Consider the following 17,999-nt stretch of genomic DNA (forward strand, 5'->3'; position numbering starts at 1 on the left):
GCTAGTCTCAGTCCTATGACATAAAAAAGGTTAGGAGGCAATGAACTACACGGTGGTCAAAATGCGCTGTCATATATCTGTATAAAAGGGGTTCATACTAAATTAGGAGACCAGCACTGTGCTTCTATAACAAAACTGATCCTAAGCTTACATCTTTATTATTTTTTCTTCAAAGCCATGACTTCTGTAGCTGCTGCAGGCCTAAGCCAAATATCATTTTTCAGCCTTGTGGTTTTCCAGATGACAAATTAAGGAAATACTTCTGTAACATATTTTCTCATTTATAATCTGCCTCCTGGAGCCTGGGTACCAGTATCTTTGAGCTCTGCACCCCCTGCAGTCCTATCGAATTAAATTCTGAGAAAACCTTTAGCAATTACTTTCCCTAATAAAAGTTCTGAAAGACATACTTCTGGGTTCACAAACATTATTGGCTGCCTGATAGAATCATTCTGTTGTGTATTTTCTTTTCTGAGTCAGTATAAATGTATAAACTGAAGAAGTATTTAGTTCTTTCCTTAAGCACAGCTTAATTTTTTCCACTCTCTTTACTCTGAGTACTTGTTTATTTTTCTCTTACATGTGTTATCATAGCTGTTTTCTCTCTTTGTTGTTATTTAATTTTTATTTTTTCAAAGTTATAGGTGAATATAAGTAGTCAAATATTTCTACGAAGCTTCATTTGTAAAACCACGTCACCTTCTCCGGTCCTTCCCTGTGTCTTCTCGCCCCTTTCTCTCTCCCAAAGGCAAATACTTAATTGCCTTGAACATTTTTAGTTGTAACCTACTTTTTACATTTACCTCTCTGTCTCTCAAGAGCATGCTTAAAAATTGAATTCGTTTTTCAGTTTTATCCATAATATTGACTTACCACTATGGAAGATAAAGATTTAATTTTCTTTTGCAAATCTCCATGTAGCCTCATCTCTGACTTTTGCTCTTTTCTCCTTTTTCCTAAAGAATGATACCACTTTTTGTGTTAAATAGTCGTTACTTATATTATTATGACTATGTATGTATTATTCACATCATCCGCTGATTACATTTCCTTCTCGAAGAACTTTTTGCTCCCTTTGAAGCTAATAATTGTCTCATTTTATAGATTTCTTATTTTTCTGTATGTCTAGAACCTCTTCAAATGTTAACTCTTTGATCTTACTGTAAATATTCTCTCATCACATTAGCACACATCTAGTATTCTCATTATTTTTATCTTCCCGGACACCTCTCTCCCCCAGCCTCCTGACCTCCTACTCTTATCCTCGCTAGGTTTGCAGCACATGCTCTATCTTACAATTGTCCTTGGCTGAGAGCTCCTACTTAAGAACGGCAAAATTACATTGATTTGAAGTTCTGTATATGGTGGAATTTATTGACTGATGGGTTTTAATGTAAGATATCTTGAGTGAGTTGTTTTGTTGGTAGACTTCCAGATTTTTGGTATTTTTATATATTCCCCATTGACCTGGTCAAACTGACTACAAATGAATGTTCCATTGCCCTGCCTGGAAGAAAAGATTCTGGGCTCCAAGAGAGTAAAACATCTGAAGAGTCTCAGCAATCGTGATACCATCCCATTTTAAATATAAGCCTTACCCTTCACCGTGTCTGGTGGCTCCCGATTCAGCATCCCACTTTCAGTTTCCTGCTAGAGGGAAGGTGGTGGGAGGTTATAATAAGCACTGTTCACATTGACTGGGTGAGTGAGGGGTTCAGGAGGAGAGACCCCTTCACAGTCAGAATTTCATCAAATCCTCCTGTTTCCAGCCTCTCCCTCACCCCTCCTTTAATAGATAGCTGGTGTTGCCAATTCCTAAACCTTTCCGGGCTCTGTGGTACAAACTGCATTGCTTCTCAGCTTCCTCCCCCTGCTGGCTTAGATTTTGGTCTCCTTGGGTCTGTTGTATCAGTTGACACTTATGCATCTGCTTTCCAGCTTTTAGAATCTTTTTTGCTGTTGTGTCTTATTCTCTTGGCCCCTGTGGATTTATGCTTTCTTATTCCTTGTTATCATTTCAGTGGAGTTTTATGGAAGAATGGAGGTAAATGCATGTGTACAATCTGCCATCATTAACTAGGATACATAATAGTATTTGGACTGAATTTTTATTATGAGGTACCTCAAATCATTTTAAATAAGTAGGCAGAGTATAACTAAGGAATAAACAAAGAAATGAACTAAAATATACTTACCGCTCATATTTAAATACTTGTTACAGAAAACTTCCTTCAAGTGTTTTTAATTTCTGTTTACTAAAGATTCTGTTCATTTCTCTTTTGAATACAGATGGAAGCTTTAGGCAAAACCGGTCAGACCTCACCTCTCTCCTTGTGCAGCCCATCTCAGCATCTCTCGTTGCAAAACTGATCTCTTCACCGCAAGATAGAACCAAAAATGGTGTCTGTAGCCCTCTAGAACTTCCAAATAATGGTAAAGTATTTAATGGCTTTCTGTGTGTCTTGTAGCTTTTGTAAGGACCATGATCATTTTTAATCTCCTAAACTGACATGTTTAGGATTATCCTCCAAGAAAACATTTATTTTTGATGAGGTGAGCATTTATTTCTCTCCTTTGGCTCTTTAAGGGACATTTTGGAAAGTAATTTTGATAAAGACTCACAGTTGACCAAACTGAGAGGTTAAAAAAAGAAGAAAAGCATTTTGAACTGCAACAAGGAAAAGCAGCTTTACAAATAAAGCATTTTGTACATTCATGACAATCTGCTTAGCGTAGCTTCCCGGTTTCAGCTTCAGCAGTCTTGTTGCCTGCCAAGATTCAGTGGATAGCAGTCAGCTATCTGGGGTATGAAGTCTTTTAGTAGAAAGCATTAAAGCCTAATTCCAGCAATTGACTAAAAAAATCCCTCTGTCTTTACACATCATCGCCCGAGAGATGCTTCTTGTACTGCAGTGCAGTGTGTCAGGCCTTGTTGGACCACATAGGATAAAACTAAAGTCGTTAAGCTACCTATGGTGGGATGAAAGCCACGGACTGCATCTTATTTCTGCCTCCAGCCTCAGCATTAGAATTCTAAAGAACAGACTCTCTTTACATATTGTTAAATTTGTATCTGGTTGCTGTGAAATTCGACTTGAGGGCTCTGTTTTTTGTGTCCAGACCTGGAGGCCCAACTACCCTTGTTTGATCACATCTGTTTTTCTCTTGATAACAAAAGTATACAAAAAAATTGTTTTGAAGAAGTCTAAAAAACCTGAGCACATTCAGTGTGGCCCTCTGTTAGAAACAGACACTTTTCAAAGTCCTATAGATTGAGAGCCCTAAACTACTTATCGATTGAGCAAAGTGGGAAATGTAGAAAACAGGAATAAGCCTATGTCTTCAAAGCAGGATCAAAGCAGACTGCAAGGAGCTTATTTTTTCTGTTTTCTGTTCTGAGCTCCATAAATTGATCATGGGTTCTATTTGTTAAAATATGCAAAAACCACTGTAGTAATAGTTTAGTTGTAAGGAAAGCACTGGACCAGATTTAATTAATTCATTGGTTAATTCAATAAATATTCAGAGGTCCTGATGTGTTCCAGCTACATTTCTGCCCTCAACATGCTGATAGTCCCCACATTAGCTCCATGACTGTTCTGATGTCACCTCCCTACTGGAAGCCTGGATGTCTGCATGTACAGAAGGATATCTAACCTTCCATTATCTCAAATTGTTCTGAGAATCAAAGTATGATGTATGTCCAAGTACTTTTGTATACTGTAAAATGTTAGATTAGCAAGTATCTTTTTTTATCAAAAAACTATCAATTTCCTCTCCAATACATTACACTTTGGCGTAACAAGAGCATAGCAAAGCAAGATGGCACTCTCCAGCTGTATCTCCACAATAAATTAGCAACATGTATGAAGCTTAGAAGAAAAATTGAGATACATATTGAAACCTGTTTACAACTCTAGTGTTAAAGAAGCAACAAGATAGACCTGCTTTCTAAGGAATTATGCCATATCAAGTTTTTCTCATGGATATAGTAATTATTGGTTATAGAAAACTTCAGACAGATATATTTAACTAGAGAAGACATTTCATGTTATAATGCATCCTTCTTTCACCTTTCTTAAATTTACATTTAGATTTCCCAATTGATTAAGCACTGTGAGTGATTTGTTAAATTTAAACTAAATTTAAATGCAGGATAATGACCCTTTACCCCACTGTTTGGACAATAATGCTGCTGAATACAGCTAAGATAATTAACTTCTAAGTTTTCTCATAAACACATGAAACACTTTAGTTACTCACTGTGATATGTATCAGGGTGGGACATGAAAAGCATATAGAATGAGGTGCTATATTTTTGAGCACCAAGAGCAATGCTTATAGTTTATGCATTAAAAAATAATTTAAATTGTATTATAACTATATCTTACTGTTGTATTTTCTAAGTATAGACCTGAGCTTTAGTGCAGGAAAATCTTTACTCAGAAGTTTGGACAGGAGAATATTAAATATGTGTGCAAATCAACTAATTATTTTACTACCCATTTAATCCTTTATGTACACTGAATTAAGAATTCTCTAAAGTCCAGACAACAATGTAGTGGAATTTGCTGATCATATTTGCTTTCTTAGCATCCCTTTTCCCCTTCTGCTTTTGGAACTGTTGCCAACATTTTCCCGTAATATAGTACGAATAGGTTTAACTACATCTCAAGCTCTAGAAATAGATCTTGATTAACTCAAGTCTATTGGCATTTCACATCAACCATATTATGATGATTGGTTCAAGGATGATCTAAGGCTGGCCAAATAGGGCCAAGACTCAATTTCTGGACTTTGTTTGAGCACTGACTCACTTTAATACTAGAGCTGAACAAGAAAGCATGTAGCCCTGGGATCTTTCGGTAGTCTTCTTGGGACCTTGAGAGTTTAGCTTACCTGAAAATGGAGCCAACACAAGGAAGGTGTAAGTGGATAATGGAGAGAACATAAAAATAGAGAAAGAGATAGATAAAGGGAGAGAGAAGAGAGGCTCCTGTTCACATAATTTGAGCCCTAAATAAAGTCATATCTGAAAACAAATCTACTGAATTGGCCATATATATGAGTCAATATATTCTCATTTTTTTCCAGTTAATTTATTGTTGGATTTTCAGTTGCTCACTACCAAAAGGTACCTAAGCGATGCAGACCATAAAACTTAAACTAAACAAAGGAATTAAATATTACGTTCATGAAATAGACCCAATGAAGTGAATTAGAGACCAGGACATTTGTAGGAAAAGTCCTGAGAGAACTAAGAAAATTGTATGAGGAATAGAAAAAGAAGTAGGAGAAAAGTTCTTGCTTAAATATATATGGATTGTTCACATTGATTAGATAATTGAATATTGACTCCATTTCATTTTTCATCGTCTTACTTTTTGTAGGTCTTACCCATCGATCTAACATGTTGTCGGTCTTTGTCCTGGAAAGTCAATCAGAACATGGAAATTTGAATTTTCAGATATCAGTCTGAGCTTGTGGCTCAAAACCATGAATGTTGTGAAAAAAGGAGAGGACAAAGTGTAAAATGCATTAATGTATTTTAGGATGAAAAATATAAATGAATGAAGTTAAAATAATTTTAATATGTTTGAATCACTTTTGATGAATAGAAAAAATGTATAAAACTTAACGTCATCAGTGATGACTTTTTCACATTAGAAATTTGGATCGTATCTTTTCAAATGAATATATATATTTAATTTGTTAACATCTACTTGAAAGTATGCATTTTTATCATTTCTTGAGCAGAGATTTAAAAAGATGTATTGAGCATGTCCACAAATTGTGGTTATGTTAAAATTTATTGGTAAATACTACATATTAACTTTTCAGAAAATATCCATGAACAAGAGATGTTAGTACAGTGGACTCCAGCATTATTTTTTGTTATGTATGAGACTAATCAACCTGTTCAGAGTGACCCCAAAGTTGCTATATGTGGGAAAATCTAGTAGAACATTATGCTATTCTGGTTAAAGAATGTCTTGAGATATCCATATGTGTATGTGTGCATGTATATGAATATATATATTGATATATATATCTCAAGTAGTAATGGAGTGGTATGGATGTGATATGGTATGGCCCATTTTGGGCCCTCCGAAAGAGAGAATTCCTTAGTAGGCCTAAAAAAAGTAAAAGAATTGATAACTTGTTTTAGAGCAGGGTGGGCTTTAATAACTTCTAGCCATCAACATGGAGGGAAATATCCAGAAGAACATAGGGGCCAATTTAATTTGTTCAGACAACTTCTATATAGCATACATATAGATATAGTGGCCACTCTATACAAAAAAGTTCAGTGAGCTAAACTACTTTAGGGAAGACTGATCAGTGTTGTGACAAATGGGAGCTGGATGTTAGCAGTCACTAAACTGTGCAATGGTGACACCCCAAAGTTATGACTCTTCAAGTAGCCAGTTGCACAGTGAACCTAGGAGTCTGAGCTGGAAGCTGATGACAGAGTAATCCGTAGAACTAAAGATCGGCCTTCATGAGCTGCCGTTCTGAAGTCCTCAGACAAAAGAAAAAAAAGCTTCCGACAATCACTTTGAAGGACTCTTCATCAAGGGTCTTAAACAGAGTGAACATAGGTGGGAAACCTATTGTCCAAAGTCCATAGAAAGTACAGTCAATTCTCTGTTTCCTGGGGAGTGAAGGTTGAGTTTACCAAGGGTGACACAGATCATTCACCCAGGACTTCTCAAGTTTCCAGCTTTCTGTCTTGACTGTTTTGATTTTAGGAAATGATTCAGCTTAGATTCAGTCTAGAGTTTTGTTTGTTTTGTTTGCTAAAGACCTAAAGACAGCCTGAGATGTGCAATTTTAAGCAAAATTACTTTAACAAGTGTTTACCAACTTTCAATGTTTCTCAGTTTCTTATATTCTTATCACATTATTTCTCAAGTACCTGTCGCTCCTTCCAAATTACAGAAGCTCCAACTAAACTTTGTAGTTTATACATATGATAAAATCCTTTAGAGCATACCATATCTGTGTATTTTGATGATACTTTTTTCACAATGGGCTGATGTCGTCATTTGCTAAGCTAGAAACTGCCGAATTCCTTACTGCATTTCTAGTTCAGTATTCTGCTATTTCTTTCATGTATCCAGTATCTCTCCCTGTTATTCTATTCAGTGTTATCCAGATATGTCTTACATGTTTGTGACTATAAGTTGTAAAGCCCCAGCATCCTCTAAAGCTCAGGGTAAATGTCATCTCCTCCATTAAAAGTCCTTTAGGGTTCTACTCAAGTTGGAAGTAGCCTCTCCTGACTCCCTCTGCCATGCTTTAGGCACTCACATGCTACCTGGCATTGCGGTATCACATTCTTCTCAGGCAGAATTTGGCAACTTGGATTTTCATTAGAATGTGTTGTTTCCACTTTATTTCTATATGATTTCATTTCTTTGATGTCTCCTTTATAGCCCTGGATATGATTGCTGTTTCATGGGTATTTGAAAAGAATGTGTATTGTATAGTTGTCAAGTGTAGACTTCTATAAATATCTATTTAAACTAAGTTCCCTAATCAGGTTGTTCAAATATTCTATATTTTATTATTAGTGTTAAAATCTCCCACTATGATGATTGTCTATTTTACCTTGTAGTTCTGTCAATTTTTTATTTGTATATTCTAATACACTAAAAATTTTTCAGTTCAAGGGAGTTTAGTCAAGGGCCTATGCACGAGGTGTACATGAGTAAAGGAAAACAGAAAAGAAATGGTGAACTACCCCAAGGCTACAATTGTTACTACTCCTAAACCTGAAGAGACAAGAAGAGAGAGTAGTTACAGGAACTGGCACATCCTTGAGGTGTAAGAGAGGGCATTATGAGAGGAGCTGTGGCTTTCAATCAAGGAATGTAGTCACTGCCAGTGAGCAACTAGCCAGGGAGGGTGATGGAAAATAAATACTCCAATCTTTCTCTTACCCAACCTACTGATCACTTGTTGATGCCTTCCATTGGCTAAACCCAACCTGAAGCCCAGACTAAAGGAGCCGGACAGATGGAGTCCATGGAGATCAACCCCTGGAGCACAGGCTAGGTGAAGGGTGAAAACAAGTATGGATGGGCAAATGGAAAAAATATGCAACACTGATAGTGTTGCAGTTGATTAGTCTGCTGACTATTTTGATGACTTGTGATTTGTAGAATGGTTTGGTAGAAAGATGTGGAAAATCTGTTAATCAATTTTCACCCATATAATGGATATGAAGAGGGTAAAAGTTATTTTTTTTCTGGTTCTTAGTCTTCAAATATCTTCATATTTAGATAATTTTACTAATTGAAAAGAATATTTAATTAAACTTTAAGTATTTTTTCCAAATGCATGCAAGCTCACAAGAGTACTTGCACACGTGGATGTGGATGTGTATATGTGCGTGTTGGAGACTCAGGGGTAGCTACTAAGCTTAAAAGTATGTGGTGAAAGAGATCAAGCAAATAGTTTTCACTCAATGTTTGTATGCTAGTCTCACTTTTTCAGAACCCAAATTTTATAGTACTAAGACAGATTTGGAGAATAGTAATGCATACTTTTACTTTTCTTTTTAAAATTTAATATCTATTATTACAAAAGCAGTTAATGTTTATTGAATTAGAAAAGAGAGATGAGCAAAAATATGAAAACAAAACAATGCATTCTGTATTAGTCATTTTGGGCTTCTATAGCAAGATACCACAGACTGGGTGGCTTAAACATCAGATATTTATTTTCTTACAGTTCTGGAGGCTGGGAAGTCCAAGCTCAAGAGACCAGAAAAGTAGGTTTTTGCTGAGAGCTTTCTTCCTGGCTTGCACGTGACTGTCTTCTCTCTGTGCACACGCAGAGAAAGTGAGAGACCTCTGGTGTCTCTTCCTCCTCTTATAAAGATGCTAGTTTTATCAGGTTAGGGTCCCACCCTTAAGCCCCATTTAACCTTAATTACCTCATTAACACCCTGTTTCTAAATACAGCCAAACGGCAAGGTTAGGGCTTCACATATGAATTTTGAAGGGACACAATTCAGTTCAGAACACATTCCTATCACCTAGTAATTATTACCATCAACACTTAATATAAATCTTACTAGATTTATGATATATAAGTATAGATATTTTTTTTACCAAAATGAAATCCTGCTACACGTATCATTTTGAAATTTGTTTATCTCAATAAATATCTCCACTTTTTTATGATAGTAAACTTTATCTTAACACAGATTATATTAAGTTTTACTAATCATTCCAATCTTTTACAGTGAGTTTACCCAAACCAAGATCCAATCCAGGCCTACAAACTGCATCTCTTCTAATCTGACGTGATCCTCTTTTTTCTCCTTTTGACGCTGAATTGTCTATGGAATCAAGTCAGTTGTTCCTGCGTGTGTCCTACTTTCTAGATTTGCGGGATGCTTCTTTGTGATTTTATTCAACCAGTTCCTCTATCTCTTGTATTTCCAGTAAACTTTAAATTAATTCTTAAGGTTTGTGTTAGAAAACTCATTATTGTCATTGTTAGATAAAAATCTTTAAGGAAATTTTCTTGTAGCTGATGTTATTGTCATATGCAGTATATGGTAAGACATAGCCCTATTGATTCAGGTGAGGTGGGACACAGTGAATATAGTTGGATTTTAAGGCTAAAATTACCCCTGTTCCTGATGTAAGGTGGCATTCACTGGAGGATAGACTGAAATGCATAAAATTTCAATATGGCAGGAAGCATATGGTATCTGTGACAGGTCTGATATCAGTTTGTATTCATTGATGTGGACATTCCAGTTATTTGCTGCCAGTCCATTCTGATTTGTCAGTATGTATGCCATATCAGTTGATAAATATTTTGAGTAAGACCCTTGATCTAAAGGATATAATGCCAACCAACAGTGTTGGTTAAGAAAAACATTTGGTGGGGGCCGGCCTGGTGGTGCAGCAGTTGAGTTCACATGTTCCGCTTTGGCAGCCTTGAGTTCGCCAGTTTGGATTCTGGGTGAGGATATGGCACAGCTTGGCACTCCATGCTGTGGTAGGCGTCCCACATATAAAGTAGAGGAAGATGGGCACGGATGTTAGCTCAGGCCCAGTCTTACTCAGCAAAAAAAAAAAAAAAGAGGAGGATTGGCAGCAGATGTTAGCTCAGGGCTAATCTTCCTCAAAAAAATAAAAAAAGAAAAACATTTGGCAATAGAGAGATCCCACATGGAAAAATGGATCAACCAGAAAGCTATACAAGTTATGATGGCATCAAATCCAGAAGCAGTTTATACTCAGATATTTAGGCAAGCAGTTGGCATGTAGGGAAGATGTTAGCGGATTACAGAGCCCCAATCATTAAAACTGTGATTCTAGAGGAGATTTCAGTCCTTAGGGTACAGGGAGATTGAAAAATAAAAAACAATTCAGAGCCCCAATGCTAGAAGTTCTATTCTAGAGTCAGGTAGCCAAGAAAGGTTCACAGGTCCATGGAATGAGACAAGTAATCAATTAAAATTAAGAACTCTGGGAAGAACTGTACCTAAGAAACCAACAGAGGCTTAATTATTAGAATTGGGGCTCAGCGTTAACAGCAATCATCCTCAAATGCCTCTAAATAAGGTTGGGATGTTTTCCTAGATACTGGTTATGCTTACAAGGCAGGTGGAAATAGGACTTTGTTAGCTATGGAGTAAGAAGAACCAGCCAAGCTTTAATAATAGCAACAAAAATTCAAGACAGAATTATATCTGGAGCATAATTTCTGTAGCAGATATTTTTCTCTGAGCATGGTGAAATTAAAGAGTAGAAAGAGGCAACTACTTTTATGTCTCTTAGCTCTGACACTTCTCACCCTATTTGAATACAAATGTTCTCTGAGTAGAACACGTTTTCTCATCTTGAAATCTTTTGAACTTCACATTTCAAATTTAAAGCTGCCATCAAACTTTGAAACATGAAAGACAGAAAACATTTGGCAAATGTGAGCTGGAAATGTTCTCTTAAAGTAGCAAGATATACACACAGACACACGCACCGGCTTTTTAAATAATAAACTATATCTAAATGTTCTCCAGGATTTTCTAATTTTAAAAGTAATTTTTTATTTTGAAATAAATTCAGACATATAGAAAAGTTGCCAGAATAATACAAAGAACTTTTTTCTTCAACTACCCAAGAGCAAGCTATAGACATGATAAACTATCACATCTGAATTCTCCAACAAACAATGACATTCTCCTACACAAACAGCGAAAGCATCACAATCAGGAATTAAACACCCATACATTTCTACATGTATTCCATCGGCCCCATTCAACTTTTGCCAGTTGTCCCAGTAATGTCCTAAATAGCACGTAGATTTAAACTAGGACCACGTGTTGTGAGCTGTCAGATCTCCCATTTCCTTCAACCTGGAACACTTTCAGTCTTTTCTTGACTTCTATCACTTTATCATCTTTGAAGATTGCATGCCAGTTATCTTCGGAGTGTTCCCCAGTCTGGGTTTATCTGATGTTTTCTCATGAGTAAATCCAGACTCTGCATGTTTGGCAGTAATATTATAGAAGTGAGACTGTATTTTTCCCATTGTGGATATCAATTTGTCCCATTACTTGTATTACTAACTTTGATTACTTGATTAAGGTCATGTCTACCAGATCTCCTCACTGAAGTTACTCTTCTTTCTTTTATAATCAATAAGCATTTGAAATCATGCACGCATCCTGCCCCCACCCCTTCCTACCTCCACCCACTGGTTTCAACATTCACTGATGCTTCTTGCCCAAGTAGTTATTACCAAGATGATGCCAGTGGCAACCTTCCAAGTTCATCAACCCTTCTACTTTTATTATTTGGCATTCTGCTGTACAGCAGAGCTTTTTTTTTTCCTATTTGTTTGTATGTTCCTTTGCTTATTCATACAGTTCAGTTTACTACATTAATTAGGATTTATATTCCTAATTTATTCAATAGGGTATAATCCAAACCTATTTTTATTTTGATACTCAAATTGTCTTAGGTCAGCTAGTAATAGCGACTTCAACCTGAGTTCTCTGTCCTTTGGCATATGCTCATTATTCTTTGAGTATCTCCTTAGTTTTTGACACAGCAAGATGTACCAAATCATCCTGTATTTACCTACCCCAACCTTGTTATCAGCCATTTCTCCAAAGTCTTCGTTCCTTTGACTGGAGAAAGGTGTCTAGAAAACAATATGTATATTCTAGATGTGCTCATTGCTGCTGGAGTGTTACTTCTTTCTTTATATATTTATATAAAACCATAAGTACATATCAATACATAGATTTTTACTCTTTTCATGTTTGTAAATTCCTTCTCTGACAGTGAGAAATCTGTTTTTCATTATCCTGAATATTTTTATTTCAATTATCAGTTCCTTTGAGTGTAGTTAGTTGATGCCATTACTCCCTCCTCCACAAGAATGCCTTTCTCACTCCATTATAGCTCTGACAACCAAGCCAGGCACTGCCACACATGGGCTCTTCTACCCAAATCAAATGCTCTGCCTGCCCCCCCCCCCCCCCCCCCCGCCCACAATACAGTTAACTTCCTCACTCCCCGAGGCTCCAATACTACCTGTTGTCAGGTCCTAAGTGGGGATGCCCTTAGTCTGCTTTAATGACTTCTCTCATTAAACTAAGAGTTGCTTTCCTCCCCATATGCAGACTTTCACACACACACATAGACACACACACACAGACATACACTCACACGCACACATTCATCATGCTTGGGCCCTGATACCCTGTGATACCCTGTGCTACCCTGTGCTGGACCACCCCAACCCATTGGGATGCCTTTTTTCTGTCACATGGTCTTTGACCCCTTGCTTTGGGCCACAGTGGCATCATTATTTACTGCCACTGTCAGAGATTCTAACCTTGGCCAACCATGTCTAATGGATTTAGGACTGACTCACTCAGGAAGAGAAAGGAAGGGAAAGGAAAGAGGGAGAAAATACCCATTGTTTTTGAGTACATGAATGATTAATTTGCATAAATATTATTGAGCAGTATATTTTACTCTCTTTCTTACTGTTTTCTTTTAGCATCCTGTGGTTAATATCTATCTTTGCTGTCATGTGTACATTTACTCCATGTTTCTAGGTATTATATAATATTTAAAAGAGTGGCTTTACTACGCATTTTATATGTCCATTACACCAAGGATGGACACTTAGATTGCCTTCACTTCCTTGTCACCAAACATTCTAGGTTCAAATTTCCTCTTGCTATTTTTTTTCTTTAGCAACATTAATTTATGGCCTTCCTGTATCATGTTGTTTTTGACAAGCTTGGTATCAATCTATTTCTTGTTTGTTTGTAAGTGATTTGCTTTTTTCACTCAGGGAACTTTTAGAATTTTTCTCTTTGTCTTTCACACTTTAAAATTTCACTATAAAGTATATATATGTTTTCCCTTTTTACTGGACAAATTATTATTATTATTCAAATATTTTCTCTCCTCCATTTATTTTTTCTTCTTCTTCTGGCATTTTTTCTAGAACTCCTATTTCTATTCATCATATCTTTTACTTGTATTTTTGTATTTTCTCTCTTTCTGCTTTTCTGTTTTTCTCTGGAAAACTTTCTCAATCTGATTTAGCTCTGGAATTTGTTTTTCAGTTCTATCCATTACTTACTATCTCTATCTACTCATCCTATCTATTGGTATATTTCTTTCAATTGTTCTATTTTCCATACCTCTTATTTCCTCTTTTTTAAAATGCTTTCTGATTGTTTCTTATTGCTAATACATCCCTTCTCTTGAGTTTAATTATAGTGCTTATTATTAAATTCATGTACCGTGGGTTTCAATATGTTTACTTGGGGTGGCATAAGTATTCATTGTGCTGACTTTCTTTTATGTGGTTCTGAACCTCAGACATCTCAGTATTTTACTCTGGGAGTTCATGTTGCCCTGAGGTATCAGCTACCCTTCTTGCGACTTATAGGAGGGCAGAGCTGAATTCAGGCCCTAGTTTATATCTTCCTGGGTTTGTATGAGAGAGAGTTAATGTGTCCCCAGGTACTATGGAACGATTCTAAACCACCCTCATTTTCTGCTAATTCCCCAGGCAGCCTCAGATTTCAGGGATTCCATGAAATAAGGTGCAGCAGTAGGAAGAGACGGTCTTCTTTGGTTTTGATTCCACCACCCGGGGAATTTGGAGGAGAGGAATAAATGCCCCAAGGGTGAAGCTTTGCTCAAGCCTCTTTACATCAAGAGTTCACCCCAGCAGATATGGGGAGGCTTTCCCCACTCAATTTCTGTTTCATTTATTAATCTCACATTTCTAATATTTTGTCCATAAACACACACATTTTTACCTAAATTCAGTCACTATGTGTATCTCTTTGTATTCTATTCTTTTCACTTGTAGTGTATTCATGATTCTACAAGTTATTTTTGCATTTTAACAGCTACATATTTTATCACAATTTTCTAAGTCATTTTCCTGTTTGGGATATTTATGTTATTTCCTGTAATTGATATAGATTATACTGCAAAGATATCAATTATTCTTTTGGGATAAGTTCCAAAGAATAGGATTGCTATTGTTATTGCTATGCAGTGTGCTATTGCCTTATCAATGAATCGTTTAAATTAAGAACAATGCCAACAGCAATAGGTGCATCAAGAGAGTGAAAATTTATCCAAGATTCAATTTCATTATTCACTATTCATTATTAAAACTGAAAGTGTGATCAGTGTTCTGCTTCTAGTGAAAGAAAACAGATTCTATGTATATGTGTTTTCAGACATGGGTATGGAATAATATAAAACAAGATGTATTAGGATCATTATCACATGTGGGGATATAAATGAATAGATGAAAAGCTGCTTTTTGCTATGCTATACGTTGCTATTTGGACCTGGGCTTTGCCCAGTGATACATAAGAAAGTCCTTCTGTCAGTTAGAAAAATCCATGGCTTCCTCTTCAGAGCAAAGGTTGTCTTCACCTTCTTAGATCTCTGTGTTTATTTTTAATACAAGTCTTAGACTTCAAGATGTAAAAGAGGGCAGGATTAAATAATTTGAAATCTTTTTCTTGTGTGCGAGAAAGATTAGTCCTGAGCTAACATCTGTGCCACTCTTCCTCTGTTTTGTATGTGGGATGCCTCCATAGCATGGCTGGTGAGTGGAATAGGTCCATGCTTAGGATCCAAACCTATGAATCCGGGAACAAATGTCTAGGAACTCTATAGAAAATATAAGAAAATATGTTTTAAAAATCAACTATCACAAAAGAAATTCAAATATCCAGAAGCAACAATAAAGACAGAATGAAAAATCAGAAATAAGTAATAAAGTTGGCCCTGTAGTTGCCTGGTGTTGGGAGGTTATGGATCCTATAAATTAAAGTTGGAATATAACATTCACATGGGGACAAAGGACATGGTTTTGTGCCTTTAAGGATCAGGGAGTTGTAACTGATATCCTTTTATAAAAGTAGGACAATGAGGTAGAAATAGGAAGAGTAGAAAGAAACTCATACACTCGTGGAGGAAAGCTTTCTTCTACCTAAGCTCTGGTTGAAAAAAATCTGCCTTTAGAAATCAAAAACCATAGCTCAGAATTTCCACTGCTATTGTAATATAGAAACTCCCGGCCAATAAATTAGCATAAAAATTGTCCCCAAGCCAAAGACGCCCCCTGGGTTGCATGGCAAAAGGAAGTGCAATACTGGGAAAATATGTATCAGAGAAATGCCAAGCCAAAGATAGATGGAGTAATTATATTAATATCAGAGTAGGGAAGACTTTAGGAAAAAAAAATTGAGATGAAGATATATGCAATAATTGTTTTATATATTCTATATAAAAATCAGACAGATATAGCAAGTCCAAACTTGCAAATACATAACGAACTAGTCTAAAAAGAGACAAAGAAAAATGTTATAGTATTGCCAGGATAAATTGATAACTTAACATCATATGAGAAACTTTAACATATCTCAGTAATTAACAGAGAAAATATATAGAACAATTAACAAAGTTACAGCCACATAGTTTTCAAAGCATGATTGGCTGGATGTATAAAGGATTGCTGCACCAATATAATAAGGGATGCACACTTTTTATATGGAACATTTATAAAAATCTTTATTCTCTATTTATCAGATGTAATAGCCTATATAGTCACAAAACAAATCTCACCTAATATAAAAGTATCAGCATACAGACCTTGCTCCCTGTCCATAATTAAATTGTTATATATCAATATCAAAACAGTAATCTACACCTTGAATTTGGATATTTAAAAAAATATTTGAACTAATACACAGACTATAGAAATAGTTATAATAGAAATTAAAAATTTTAGAGTCTGTAAGATAATAAGACCATATATCAAATTAATGTATTATGGCTACATAGTAAATCTGCAGCCTTAAATGCATGTGTATGGATAAGGATTGAAAAGTAATGAGCTAAGCATTTAACTTAAGAAGTTAGGTAAAAAAAACAACAGAATCTGTTCAGATAAATTTAACAAAGACAATAATAAGCATATGACATAACATTGAAGTGAAAAATAAAAAATAATGAGGATTCACAAATCTCAAAACTAGTTCTCTGAAAATACTAATAAAACAGCTAACCTCTAACAAAACTGATGAAGGAAAAAAAGAGACACATACGTAGATTAACATTAGAATAGAAAAGGGGACAAAATTATAGATAAATGACAGTGACATTTTTTGAAGCATAAGAATACAATTATCAACTAAATGCAAATAAATTTAGGAGAAATAAACATATAAAATATCTAAATGTACTTATAGCCATTAATATTTAATTTAGAATATTAATTGAAATGAAATGAAAATATGCATTAAGTGAAAATGTGCCCTCCTTCTCCCGATGCACAAAAACATTCCATGACCAGATAATTTTATATATGAATGCTAACACTTCATTGTAAAATGGATAATGCCTGTGCTACAAAAACTCTTACAGAATCTAAGAAAAGAATCAGCAAAGATCCCTAAACATTTGCAAGGTTGTGTAATCCAGATATCAAAATCAGACAGATTTTGATTGAACAAATGAGAAGCAAAATTATCAATAAATCACTTAGTAAATATATATACAAATGTTCTAAAAATGTTAGTAAGCAAATACAGAAAACATATCATGACCAAGTAGGGATTATTCCAGGAATATATGCATTTTTTAACATTTTGAAGTGAAAGCCTTATATATACCTCAAAAAATGATTCAACATCTGTTTATGACAAAACCTCTCAGCAAAGAAGAGAAGTGATCTTCCTTAACCTGATAAAGAGAATTTCCCCAAAACCTACAGAAACATCTTTTTTAAAAAATAAGAAAATCATGGAAACATTCTTTTCAAAGTGAAGAACACAAGGTAAGGACCAAGGGATGCTGCTTTCACTGCTTCCCTTCCACAGTGCACTGGCAGTCCTAGACAAGACGATGAGAGCAACAACTAAAAGTTAAAAAGATTTGAAAGGAATAAACAAAACTATCTGGTTTTGGTAAGTAATTGTCTATAGTAAAATTAAAAATAAAAACCCTATAGATTAACTATTAGAACATATAGGATATTAACAAGAAGGCTCATTATAAAACCAAGATATAAAATTAGATAACATGCTTATACACAATGTAATAAGTTATAGATGTTATATTTTGTTAACATAGCACAGAAACCCTAAAAGTAAATTTAGTAATAGTTGTATAGACCTTTTATGAAGAAAAATATAAAACAATTAAAAGAAATAAAAGCAATGGGAATAAATTGAGAGACATACCATATTCATGGATAGAAGACTCAATGTAATTTCCTCAAATGGGTCCATTAATTTAATGTAATCCTAATGAAATCCTGAACTGTCCTTTCATGATAGCTGACAAACTAATATAGAAGGTCATATGAAAATAATGGTCCATTAATACCCCACAAATTGAATAATAATTATATGACGATGATGTTGATGCTAATAGAGGCCCCACTATTTCAGTTATTATAAAGTTATG

The 17,999-nt window shown here is 35.3% G+C and overlaps 1 protein-coding gene across 11 annotated transcripts in view; it reads left to right on the top strand.

Moving 5' to 3' along the window:
* NAALADL2 (N-acetylated alpha-linked acidic dipeptidase like 2) overlaps positions 1–17,999 on the top strand; it is a 1,279,597-nt gene that overhangs the window by 936,759 nt on the left and 324,839 nt on the right. For all 11 annotated transcript variants that reach the window (XM_070242641.1, XM_070242639.1, XM_070242642.1 and 8 more), the window contains one exon: positions 2,290–2,433. In XM_070242641.1, coding sequence (XP_070098742.1) covers positions 2,290–2,433 — 144 coding nt within the window. The remainder of the gene's footprint in view (positions 1–2,289; positions 2,434–17,999) is intronic.

The sequence above is a fragment of the Equus caballus genome, chromosome 19, assembly GCF_041296265.1.
Source record: "Equus caballus isolate H_3958 breed thoroughbred chromosome 19, TB-T2T, whole genome shotgun sequence".
In the NCBI taxonomy this organism is placed as follows: Eukaryota; Metazoa; Chordata; class Mammalia; order Perissodactyla; family Equidae; genus Equus; species Equus caballus.